Source organism: Ostrea edulis, chromosome 9, assembly GCF_947568905.1.
Source record: "Ostrea edulis chromosome 9, xbOstEdul1.1, whole genome shotgun sequence".
In the NCBI taxonomy this organism is placed as follows: Eukaryota; Metazoa; Mollusca; class Bivalvia; order Ostreida; family Ostreidae; genus Ostrea; species Ostrea edulis.
Window position 1 is genome coordinate 65,851,033 of NC_079172.1, and position 13,768 is coordinate 65,864,800.

At 36.4% G+C, this 13,768-nt stretch overlaps 1 protein-coding gene across 1 annotated transcript; it reads right to left on the reverse strand.

The window, feature by feature from the left end:
- Positions 1 to 204: 204 nt before the first annotated feature.
- LOC125660446 (uncharacterized) lies at positions 205 to 7,348 on the reverse strand. Its single transcript, XM_056150346.1, has 6 exons — positions 5,985 to 7,348; positions 5,832 to 5,890; positions 5,490 to 5,624; positions 2,914 to 3,028; positions 2,009 to 2,052; positions 205 to 1,908 (listed from the first exon to the last, which is right to left on the reverse strand). The coding sequence occupies exons 1-6, from the start codon at positions 6,077 to 6,079 to the stop codon at positions 1,295 to 1,297; spliced, it is 1,062 nt and encodes a 353-aa protein (XP_056006321.1). The 5' UTR covers positions 6,080 to 7,348; the 3' UTR covers positions 205 to 1,294.
- Positions 7,349 to 13,768: the final 6,420 nt, after the last annotated feature.

Below are 13,768 nucleotides of genomic sequence, written 5' to 3' on the forward strand. Positions count from 1 at the left end.
ATAGTTACTATAAGCTAGATCGTGACAGGTGGAGGTTCAATCACAAGTTATGAGATTCCAATTAATTAGTGGAGTGGATGTTTGAAGTGTTTATCAGAAATCATGATGTCATGTCGAGTGTTTGAATGATTTGAAGAATCATATCATCTGCTTTATGTAATTTATGTACCTTAACCTACAAGCATAATATAACAAAGTTCATCATTTCTGTAACTGTGAACTTTATTTCCAGACTAATTTTTGTATTGTTGTGCTATGAATAAAAACTGGAAAGGATAAACAATTTTCAGGAAACGTAAGAATGTCAAGCAATGCAATTTGAAAATATATACTAATAGCACAAGCGTGTTGTGAAAATATATCTGCACATCTGTTTCCTGTTATTTTACAAATGAAAGAAATATGCTTTTTAAATGTTTGTTTCTTTGTATTTTTTCCCTAGAATTCGGATGCCATCAGCTGCAAATGAAGTGTCACAAATTTAGACCTACGCATGGTGCTCAGACCGCTAACATTGGTTGAGTTTATTTTATCAACGCCAAACGAAACATGGTACCTTGGTTTGTAAAGTCTCATTTAAAAGACCCATGACTCTCACTTCTAAAGTCACCTTTGGTGAATACAAGAGATTAATCACTGACTTTCTTCACGATACGAATGATTTGACCACTGATCGAAAACGATCGGTAAAAGTAAAACTCTGAACTGATACAACACCGTCCTTTTCAACTGTGGAAGCTACTATCTTGACATAATAATTGCACCTCGGCACCTTAGGACTGGCAGTTAAATAGGAATTTTGCTTTGGAAGTTTGTGCTTTGCTTCATCTTTGATTCGCAGTGACGTGTCGGGGAATATAATAGTATTAATGTTATTGTGAAATAAAAGAAAAACAATACGTTGGCGATGCAGAGAAATGTAAAACTATGTAGTATATTCACAAACTCGTAACCCATAAATCCAGTGCGCCAGGTGTCACTAGCTGCATACATACGAAAACAGCGCTTTATACAATGATCCAATATAAATCAAACCATTTTAAAATGTGAATTTCTGTCATAGCTAATTCAAAATTCTAAATTGGAATCTTTCAATATCTTAATTTCTTGATGTCTGCAATCTCCGTGGAAGGAAAAAAGTATTTCTTTGTAAAAGGCGCGTCAATATATCGGTATCTCAGTATTTTCTGTATGATGTTCCTCAGTATCTCAGTATTTGTCCGGATGAGGTTCATCTGTTTTTTAGTATTTTTCTATTTGTATGAGGTTGTTTGCATATGAATGCAACTTTAAACTACACCAAATCATTGAATTCGGTATCTTCAGGGTACTGTTGAAAGTTACGCAATTTTCTTGACAATTCTTCTAAGTGCATTGCTTCTATCTTCACCTTTACTGATGAAATTCCATTTTTCTTCATCATACCAGTTTTAAAATGTCCTATTTCGCGGATGTCATGGGTTCCAAATATATCTGCTGTTTGTGAATTTTTGTTTAGAGTTTCGCTGCACTGCTTTACGGACAATAAAGATCCATTTTCGCTGTTTTTCGATGAACACCCCGAGTCTGTATTATTGCAACAACTGTTTGAACTGTGTGGAGAGTAGAAGTCTTCATCAGTTTCCTGACTACTATCGAATGGCAAATCTATTATGTCGTAATGGTCGACTTCCATGTTCATATGACAGTACACACTGTCTGATGACAACAGCTTAGCATGACTATTCTCTTTTGAACTTATCGAATTATCAGTAAAATCATTTTGCTGACAACACATTTGAGGTTCTAACGGTTCAAACTTCCCGCCGTGAAATGTTGATTCTGGATCGCCACTATTAGCTTCGTTACTGGAAGATGGACTGAGTTGAGGGAATCGATTCAATGGTATCGTACTGACTTGTAATCCGCCTGTGTGTATAGTTTAGGAAATTTCTAGAAAAAATTATACTTCTCCAATTATATTCATTTACTTTAAACATCTTTGATACGAAATATGAGTTAGAATCACCTTTTTGAATAAATGAATCTGGAGTCATTAAGGTTCTGTTTCTGCTGTAATACAAGAAAAGTATATACTTAATCAAAATCGTTGGAAATAAACAGGCAATTCGCACGGAAGAAGAAACAGCAAGTTGCCTCTTTACACTTTGAACACGTTTATGAAATCAGCACGAAATGCCGTAGTCTTGAAAGATTTGATGATAGGCAATAAGTACATATGTCAAAAGGTTTTAAAAATGCAATTTGGAGAAAAAAGCCACGAGTTCCAAAAATTTATTTTAACAAAAAAGAAAGACGCTGGTCGATTTGATTAATTGATTGATTGTATCTTGCTTAACGCTCGATAATTTTTCACTAATATAGAGACGTCACCAGGACCGGTAAAGGGCTTAAAATTTAGGCCTATGCTCGGCGCTTACGGTCATTGAGCAGTGTGGGTTATTTAGCGTGCCACACCTACTGTGACACGGGACTTCCGATTTTAAGGTCATCTCCGAGGACCCGTGACATTCACACCTGATACCGAGCGTTTGGCGATGGAACTGTCACTACCTATTTTAACGACATAGGTCTGTCGCGGCCGGGATTCGAACACCGGCCTTCCGCATGCCAGCGACCGTTCTAACCTCTCGGCCACTGCGGCGGTTTGGCGGATTTGAACACGGGATCTGCGTGTCAGTACCCCGATACGTGTCAACTGAGCTACGTAGATATACAGCCAAAACGATACAAGCCATTTCACATGGCATTTGAATCGCCATATTATGTATTTAAAAATTCTAGAAACATTTATATTTCCGCAAACACGAGATAAATTTCTTTTATAGAAACCATAAAATTATCAAATCATCAAATGATTCTGAAGACTTCCCAAGCTCTCATCCAATGCCAAGTGAAATTTTCCCATTTTACCTCTTTTTGCAGTAGATGACGATAACTATTATGAAAGTAAGACTTCCTGCCAATGATGAACCAATGATAACGCTCTCATTATTGGAATTATCTGAAATAAAATTGATATCCTTATCTGGAAATATAAGAATAAGAGATAAATGAGTTTCTGGTGAAAATTATCTGACATCGGTAACTCTATTTGTAACAGAGACTGGTATATGCCTCTGTTGGGAATCAAACCCTGGACCTATGGCACAAGTGTCCAGTGATCTACCGATCGAGCTAAAGGAGTGACTCACTAGCCACATCTAATTGGAAGATCATGCAACTGATACTACCACATATTTAATTTATGTAGTTTATGTGACCAATTTTAATTCTTGTTAAAGATGGAGAGGGCTTACGGTGGGTGTGATCATTCATAAGGGGATGCTTACTCTTTCTAGGTACATTATCCTATCTCTGGTGATTAAGTGTCCGCGTTTCCCCAAATTTCAACATCGTATTCCCTATAGGATTGATCACTGTTTGTTATATTTCCCTTTTCCCCCACTTCACACCTATAGGGACATTCTACCATCACGTTAATGTTTAGACTTTCCTTTTCTGCAGTCAATATAAAATAAATAAATATTATTCGTTATATACATACATAAAAACATACATACATACATACTAAGGATAATCCATGAAAGCTCGAAAGCTTATTTCCAATGGGGTCCTTTGATGCACGGATGTTTTCGCTAGGGGGTTATTGATGTGGGAGGAAACCCACGTGTCCGAACGGGCGACCGCCATACCCTCTCACATACAACCACTGCTGATCATGGGGATCGAACTCAGGTCGCAGCGGTGAGAAGCGAGAGTGCTACCTCTGCGCTACCCGGACACCCCTCCGTAAAGGATAGTAGAAGAAATAATGTTCCATACGTTCACTTTTAATCTTCCAATAGATGGATTCAACATGAAAATTTATCACGTGTTTACTCCTTTCTGCAGTGGATATCACCTATTACATAATTTTTAATTATTACACTATGTTTTCCTACACCGTTTGTCACGTTACAAACAAACGTCAATTTTACGTAGTTTATTTACAAATTGCCTCGAAACTAAATTCCCGACAAAACAGCCAATGATGAACCAATGATAACGCTCTCATTATTGGAATTCTCTGAAATAAAATTTATATCCTTATCCGGCAATATAAGAATATCAAATAAATGATATAAAAACCTGATTAAAAGTCATTAACATCTGTACCTATACTTACTGTACCTATACTTACTTCATGTAGCTTATGTGACCAATTAAATTCTTGTTGAAGATGGAGAGGGTTCATTATCATATCTCTGGTATATATAGAGGTCCGTGTTTGCCCAACTCTTAATTTTGCATCCCTTATAGGAGTTGTGAGATTGATCATTTTAATGTTTGCTTTTTTCTGTTTTCCCCGTCTCACTTTAGCAAGTATTTAATACTTTGAGCGAAATAATGTTCCATAAGTTCACTTTTAATGTTGTATTATTATTTATACGTGTTTGTCCAACTCTCAATGTCCGCCGCGGTGTTTTAGAAGACGAGTGTTCCCCCCGCATGCGGAAGGCCGGGTTCGAATCCCGGCCGCGACAGACCCAAGTCCTTTAAACAGTTAGTAACATTTCCATCGCCAAACGCTCGGCATCAGTTGTGAATGTCACGGGTCGTCGGAAATGACCTTAAGAATGGATGGGAGATCACAGTGAGTGTAGCACGCTAAAGAACCCTCACTACTCATTGGCCGTAAGCGGCGAACAAAGGCCCAAGTTTGAAGCCTTTCACCGGTCTTGGTGACTTCTCCATATGAGTGAAAAATTATCGAGAGGGACAAACAAGATACAATCAATCACACAATTCAACTCTGTTTTGTATTCCCTATAGGGGTACGAGATTGATCAACGTTCGCTATCTTCACCTTAATAGGAGTTATGGAATTGATCAACGTTCGTTATCTTCACCTTAATAGGAGTTATGAGATTGATCAACGTTCGTTATCTTCACCTTTATAGGAGTTATGAGATTGATCAACGTTCGTTATCTTCACCTTAATAGGAGTTATGAGATTGATCAACGTTCGTTATCTTCACCTTTATAGGAGTTATGAGATTGATCAACGTTCGTTATCTTCACCTTAATAGGAGTTATGAGATTGATCAACGTTCGTTATCTTCACCTTTATAAGAGTTATGAGATTGATCACTGTTCGTTATCTTCACCTTTATAGGAGTTATGAGATTGATCGTTGTTCGTTATCTTCACCTTTATAGGACTTATGAAATTGATCTCTGTTCGTTATCTTCACCTTTATAGGAGTTCTGAGATTGATCACTGTTCGTTATCTTCACCTTAATAGGAGTTATGAGATTGCTCACTGTTTGTTATCTTCACCTTTGTTGGATTCAAAATGGGAATATATCAAAATGAAATAAATCAGCGAAAAAAGGATCAAGCTCGCGGTGTAAGGCCTATTGGTCATGAAATTATCAATGTGAGACTACAAAGTGTGCGATTTCAGAGAAATAACGCTTAAAATTACATACAAATATTTTTCTTACCAGTCTGAGTTGAATTCGGCTGACACCCAGAGACCTTGTCACACGAAGAACAATTACAGACTTCTATACAAAAACGTCCATAGAACCCTTCAGGACAGTCCTCACAATCTATGCCAAACGTGCCTGGCCAACATTCTGTCAGAAGATGTTACTTATATGATATATCAATCTGTGATGAAAATCAGATCTTTGATCCGCTCCGTTATTGTAATGTTTGTGTAGCGACATTACAAAAACGGAGCGGATTAAAGATCTGATTTTAATCAGATTGATAATACATATTTATATATTTGAAAACAGTCCAATCAGTTTAGAACTCTCAGATATTATTTTGATAATTACCTTCACATGAATCACCACGTATTTTGTAATTTAGACAACATTGTAGAGGTTCGTCTTCACTGTTTGGAGGAACAGTTTTATAAAGCAATGAATGGAGAATTTAAAATCAGAATGTATAAAAATCATCAATCATACAATAAAATGTTTACATACTTTGAGCAGACCCCAGGATTATATATCTGAGCAAGTGATATCACAAATAAACTATTCAACAGCACCACCAAATAAAAGCGGATTATGCACATCATAACATTACATTACCAAAACCAGTATCATAAGCTATTCTGAATATGGAAACGTTCCCGAACATTCTAATAGTACTGACTTACCTTCCCAAACAGGAAAGTTGATTTGGATATGTGCTGAAATGAAATATCCGGTGAAACGTCCTTCCTATTTGAAGTGACACGTAAAAAATGTTGAGGAATATATATTTGTGTTGTATAAATTTCATTTTTAATTACTACGAAATATGCACCATAATCACCATACGAAAGTGTGTAATAATTCATAACATTTATACTTGATAAAGATAGATTTACGGCAGGTGTGACCGGTCGACAGGGGATGCGTACTCCTCCTAGGCACCTAATCCCACCACTGGTATACCCAGGGGTTAGTATTTGTCTTGTTCGAGCTGATGCTGTTCATGAAGTCTCCGAGAGTGAAGCGTCACATTTATTCCCTGTCTATACAAACATGAAATTCATTTCTTTTAAAATAAAAATGTGCTTGAACAGAGTTATCAATAATTAAGACAAATTTCGTTCAATATCCATCAATTGATTCAGAACACAATCATTTCAAATGTGACGCGCTTGCAAGGTTAACGATCAACTTTTCGCATAAAAGTAACAAATACAGAACTGGAATGAGGTGTCTTATGTGGCGTCGGTGGCCTAGTGGTTAGGCCGTCAGACTCTCGACCGAAAGGTCGTAGATTCGAGTCCTGGCAGCGGCAGGGCTGACGTTATGTCCTTGGGAAAGGCACTTTACATGAATTTCCTCGCTCCACCCAAGTGTAAAAGGGGTACCTGGCTATAGACAGTGAACGATATTGTTAGAATGTTAGTGCTCTAGCGCTTGTAATGGCAGCTTGCACTGTATGCTTCCTAGGAGGCTGAGAAAGTTCTAAATTGATATAAGGTCTGCCGGAGTAATAATGCACATTGATTACAGTAAAGCGCTTCAAGCAGCATACGCTGGAAAAGGCGCTATATAAAACCAATCATTATTATTATTAATCATTATTATTTAAAGTTCTTTTAAGTTTCACATTTTATGTCCAAACTACTTTCCCTAGTTTTAACCTTGTACAAAAGAGTTAAATGTACATGTATATAATTTTATTCCTAACTTGTTTCCATACAGGTAAATTTAATGATATTCACCAGGTCTAAATTTAGATACATGTGTATATATTCACTTGAAATACCAGTTGCGAGTTAGTTTGGGCGTAGCAAGCAAAGCGTGCACAGAGATATAGTTGGCACCCATTCGCTAATTACACCGGTACCTCTGCCCGCCAAAGTTTGGGAACAAGAACACATGATGTGGAAGCAGAAACCAACTTTAATTTCATTAATTTAATGAACTGTAGTAAACAAAATATAATGTGCAAATATGTATATAATATCTATTGTAAAGTGTTGTGAAGTTTGTCATTATATATATATATATATATATATATATATATATATATATATATGTAAAACTTATACGGTACCAATTTTGATGCACCAGATGCGCATTTCGACAAATAATGTCTCTTCAGTGATGCTCAACCGAAATGTTTGAAATCCGAAATAACTATGAAGTTTTAGAGCTAAATATAGCCAAAACAGCGTGCCAAAAAAGTGGAGCCAAATTCGTCCAAGGACAAGAGCTATGCACGATGGAGATAATCCTTAATTTTGAAATGAATTTCTAAATTTTATAACAGCAATTCAATATACATCCGTATTTTCAAGATAGTAACGAAGTACTAAGCTACTGGGCTGTAGAGACCCTCGGGGACTAACAGTCCACCAGCAGAGGCCTCGACCCAGGGGTCATAATGTAAAACTTATACGGTACCAATTTTGATACACCAGATGCGCATTTCGACAAATAATGTCTATTCAGTGATGCTCAACCGAAAGTTTGAAATCCGAAATAACTATGAAGTTTTAGAGCTAAATATAGCCAAAAACAGCGTGCCAAAAAAGTGAAGCCAAATTCGTCCAAGGATAAGAGCTATGCACGATGGAGATGATCCTTAATTTTGAAATGAATTTCTAAATTTTAAAACAGGAATTCATAAATTGACCCATTCGAGGAATAAAACTTAAACTGATGCACACACGTTTTTCTTCCCAATCACCTGACACCCAGATGCCTTGTAACATGAGGAACACTTACAGACTTCTGCACACAAACGTCACGACAGTCCTCATTACAATCTATGTCAAACGTGCCTGACGAGCATTCTGTCAGAAGATATTACTCATTATATATTTATTACCATAGTTGAAAATAGTCCAGTAAGTTCAAAATTCTTCACATGAATCACCACGTCCTTTGTAATTTTTACAACATTGTAGAGGTTCACTTTTACTGCTTGGGGGAAAGTTATCATAAAACAATGATTGGAGATCTTAACATTGAAAAATATAAAAAATCTCAAGGGGAGTAGCATACAATAAAATGTTTTCATACTTTGAGCAGACTCCAGGAATCTCTGTTTGATCATCTGACGTCACAACTAAACCATTCAACAGCCACACCAAATTATACGTACAACGCATTATTGTCCATAACATAAAGATTACATCACCAAGACCACCTTCACAAGTCAAGGGTTATCCATTCGTTACCTCTCACTATAAGTACATAAATCAATAACACTTGACTTGGGAAGATATACCATGCCAAGAATCATAGGCACGTTTTAGAAATAAAATGTTTCCCAACATTTTATTGGTATTGATCTACCTTCACAAACAGGAAATTTCATTTGCATATGTGTTTAAATATTTCCGGTTAAATTTGGTTCATTCAAAGTACATGAATTGATGCAGATAACAATTTTGTCAAATGTGACATGCTTACAAGGTTAGCGATTAACTTTTAACACAAATAGAATTCGAAGGAGGTGTTTTATTTAAAGTTTCGTAAGCTATAAAGTTGAAGATATTGATAAATATATTTTTTTTAAACTTGGAAAATTAAAACAACTCAATGCAAAGGAAGAAAACAAAGTAAACAACAAACTTTACATTTTGTCCTGCCTTAAAGAAATGGTCGAGTCACACAAAAACCCAGAAAGGACTGCCTCACAAAACCCTACCCTTTTCCCTGTAGTTTTAAATGTTCAATGCCTTGGGTATTTCGCGTATATTTTTCACAAATTATTCAAATTAAGAGCTAGTGTTTGACCTCACTTCAGCTAAAAGAGCTTTCAGATTAGCTTTTCCGATCACATATTTCCAGGCGTCTGTCCGTAAACTATTTACATTTTCATCTTCGTCAGAACCACTGCGCCAATTTCAAAGTTGGTACAAATCACCCTTGGGTACAGAGAATACAAGGCTTCGTGCCATAGTGTAGATTCCAATTTGTCCAATCCATACCCACAGAGGCGAGGTGGTCCATAACCAAGCCATGCCCAGGGGGGCGACGTGGGTCCACAATAGGGATCACATTCAGATAGAGTTTTAAAAAAATCTTTAAATCTATTCCCTAAGAACAATAGGGCCATGATTAGTCATAAAAATTTGATAGCATCCCCAGTTAGTGCAAATTCAGGTTTCTTCACATTGTGGTCCTGTCCACCATAGGGGCTCAAACATTCAAATAGAGGTATATAGGGATAACATATTTAAACTTCTTCATTTCAACAACAGTAGGACCATGATTTACAATATTACTATGCAAACCTTTTCAGGTAGTTGAAATGGAATTTTTTTCAATTCAGGAGCCCAGGGATAGAATTGGGCCACAGTAGAATATCAGATTTTTACATGGGAATATACAGGAAATTTATCAGAAAAATTCGTCTCAATTTCAACAGTAAGAGGACCGCATCAAATCATATCAAAATGTAAACGTTCCAAAGTTTTGTGGAGTTTTTTATTCGTGTTGTTAACTCTAGGTTCAGGATGTATAAGATTTGACATATCGCATATATACATGAATGAAAAACTTTTTCAGAACAGCAACGTAATGTTAGTAATATTGGTATTGAGGCATATCAATGTTGTATGAATTCAAGTTCGGTTTTCCTTTTAGGCTAGATTGGGTTAACAATTTTTCATGGGAGTGAACATTGGAAAAACGCTTTAAAAATCACAATAGCTGAACAAGAGCAGGGCAATGGTATCTAGGTGAGCGATGTGGCCCATGGGCCTATTGTTATTTCAATGAAATAAACAAATCCCACCCAGAAACCTATTTTATTGAACGTCATGTGCAGTGATTATAACAGATTAGCTTTGTGATAATAAAAAATATTAATCTAGGGTGGGATGGGGTGCAAGTCCTGTCCATAGGGTATGGGTACGTAGGTTTCCTACGGGTACTCCGGTTTCCACCCACATGATACCCTGTCAACAACATCCGTGCATCAAAGGAACCCATTGGAAATAAGCTTTTAAGCTTTCCTTAGTATCTATGTATGTATGTTTGTATGTGCATATACAACGAATTAACATTTATTTATTCAAGTGAGTATCTTTGTTGAGATATATCTCATAATTGTTGATTGTAAATGTCTATACACTATCCGCTGAAACTTGCGCAACGACATAATATATATTTTAAAAAATCATAACCGTTTCCTTCACATGAATTAACCATTAAAAAAATATTCATTAGTTTCGTCAGCGATAACAATTAGCAAATCTAAATCACATCGTGGCTCATACTGGTATATTCTGAAAAAGGATAGAATAACGGTACTTTTGGTCACTTGAAAATAGTGCTTGTGTAATGTTAATGGATTGAAATACCTCCAATCATTAACCAATCATAATACAGTATCTTAACCAATAAGGACTAAATGGTTTAGCCAATCAACCTGAGGCAAAGGGTGTAAATACAGCCACAGTAGGATAGGTGTACGTTTGGGGCCCACTATACAATGACCTATTGTATTTAGGGAGATAATGGACCTATTATATTGGGTGACAATGTGGTGGTATTGATGAATACCCGATCGATGATATGGGGCCTTGGAATATAAAGGGTGATTGTGTTGAGGGGACAAAATAGGTTAATTGACTCTGACCTTAAAAAGAGCAAGGGAACGGATACTTGAGTAAAAAAAACCTATACTGTGTGAAAGGACATCTGTCCTTAAATTCAACCTTTAAAAGAGCAAGGGAAAGGATACCGTGTAAAAGACACATTTTGCTGTTTCTCAAAACTGTGTTCCCAGAGACCTGGATCCCGAAAACCTGAACCTCGGAGAGCTGGACCCTGGAGAGTAAGGTTCCCGGACGTCCCCGGTGAATAAGAAGGGGGTTGACATGAGCTTTCAAGTTCAGACGAATGAGGCAAAAGATTTGTCATCGATGAAAAACATTCGCATCTCTGTAAAACGTTATCGGTATCTATCAAATTCGTTGTCCTCTTTGCTGTTTTCCTCCTTTTTCCTTTTTGAATATTACTCTTAAGTTTTGTGTCAAGATTTTTTTAAATACTATAACAATAAACCAAAATATGGTTAAGAAAACGGATGAAAAACATTGGTACAGTCATCTTCAATAAAAAAAAAACTAAGATGTATACATACTTGTTATGTAACGTTACAAAACAAAATTGACACGAAATCTACTAAATGATTTCTGTTGATATTTATTTTTTCTGTATTTGTTGAGCTTCCAGGTTTAAATGAATGAGGGAAAAGAGTTATCGTTATCCATCAAATTCGTTGCCCCCTCTGCTACCACAATGAAGCTGTCGACGAGTAGAGGTCGGCCCGGGGTGGTCCGAGGTCGTTAAGTGCAAATAAAAAAGTTTTCCGAAGCGTATCGTGTAACCTATCAAAGTGAAGGTCTCAACGAGTAGAGTTCATGCATTTTTACGTTTGTAAACGCTGGTAATGTGATGAAGCAATACTCTCCGCAAATACAGTGCCTCCGGGGACCTCCCACGGCGCGGCGACCCGGGTCACCGATGACAAGGTTATCGGTACCCAGGAATACGGCGACCAAGAATTCGGACACCGGATCTCTGAAACCCCGATTTCTTGCCGTAAAATGACTAAAATATTGCCAAAAAACGGCGTAGGACCATGATTGGTCAATCAACCGATTTCTCGAAAACTCGAGATGTCTGGAATCAAGTTCTTCAGGAAATTGATTCATGACGGGGACTTTATTACAAAAATACAAGGAATAAAAAAGCTTATTTTTTACGGAAATTCCAAAATACGGTTTTCTTAGTACGATTGAAATTTTAATTATGCCAATAGTATACAAGACGACCAAGTGTGATGGATTCAAAGGTAAACCAAATTGCATTATAATGTCTGAAGTGAACCAGAGGTGGAGCTAATAAGACTTAAAATCACACACAAATATTATTCTTACCAGTCTGATTTGACGAATGACATCCAGATATCTTGTCACATGAACAATCACATACCTCTGCACACAAACGTTCACAGAACCCGTCAGGACAGTCCTCTTTATAATCTATGCCAAAGATGCCAGGCCAACATACTGTCAGATGATTTTACTTACATAATGTATCTATCACCATAATTAAAAATAGTTCAGTAACTTGAAAATTCTCCGATATTATTCTGAAAATTACCTTCACATGAATCACCACGTAGTTTGTAATGTCGACAACATTGTAGAGGTTCGCCTTCACTATTTGGAGGAAAAGTTTTCATGAAGTAATGAATGGAGATCTTAAAATTAGAATGTATAAAAATCATAAAAAGGGTATTATATGAATACAATAAAATGTTTACATACTTTGAGCAGACTCCAGGAATCTGTGTCTGAGCATGTAATATCACAACTAAATCATTCAACAAGCACCAAATTATACATACAACGCATTGTTATGCACAATAAAAATATCACATTCCTAAGGCAGTGTCATAGGTTCCTCTGAAAAAAAATATGTCCGAACGTTGTACTAGTATTTATTTACCTTCATAAACAAGGAATTGGATTTGGGAAAGTGCTTAGATGAGATTTCTGGTTGAACTTCTTTCTCATTTGAAGTGATACATCAACAGATAATACAAATTATACATCATAATTATCGTACAAAAGTGTGCTACAATTGATATCATTGATACTGAGGTTACAGAGGGTATGACTGGTCAACAGGGAATGATTACTTCTCCTAGGCGCCTAATCCCACCACCGGTGGGTCCAGGTTTTAGTAGTCGCCCTTTTGAATTGAATTATAGGAATGATTATTATTCGTTTACTCCACCTGTTTCGTATGAAAGGTCTAAATGTCCGTGTTTTCAATGAGACGTAAACAACAAACGCACCAACATTCATCAATCATCCCTCAATTAGAAAACTATGCTGTGTTCATGTTTTTCATTTCTCAATAAAGACAGTAACATTTTAACATAAAGTAGAAAACGTTATAGAACGAAATATGTGGTCTTAATCAAGTGTGGATTCTAAAAAATTCTAAAGAACTTATAGTAAACTTGAAATCTCAAAAAAATTTCCCAAATGAATAACATTAAAACCTATGACTTATCAACACTTTACACGGCCATTCCTCATGTTAAAGACTAGAATTTTTTACATCATAGAGAGTTGCTACTTCAACAAAATGGAAAAAGGAAATATTCATATCTAGTGATCAGTCATCCAAAAATTACTTTGTTAAACACCACTCTGATTCCACAAACAGGTACTCTGAAGTCGAACTAAAAAATATGAAGGAGTTCCTCATTGACAGTGTCTTTGGTGATC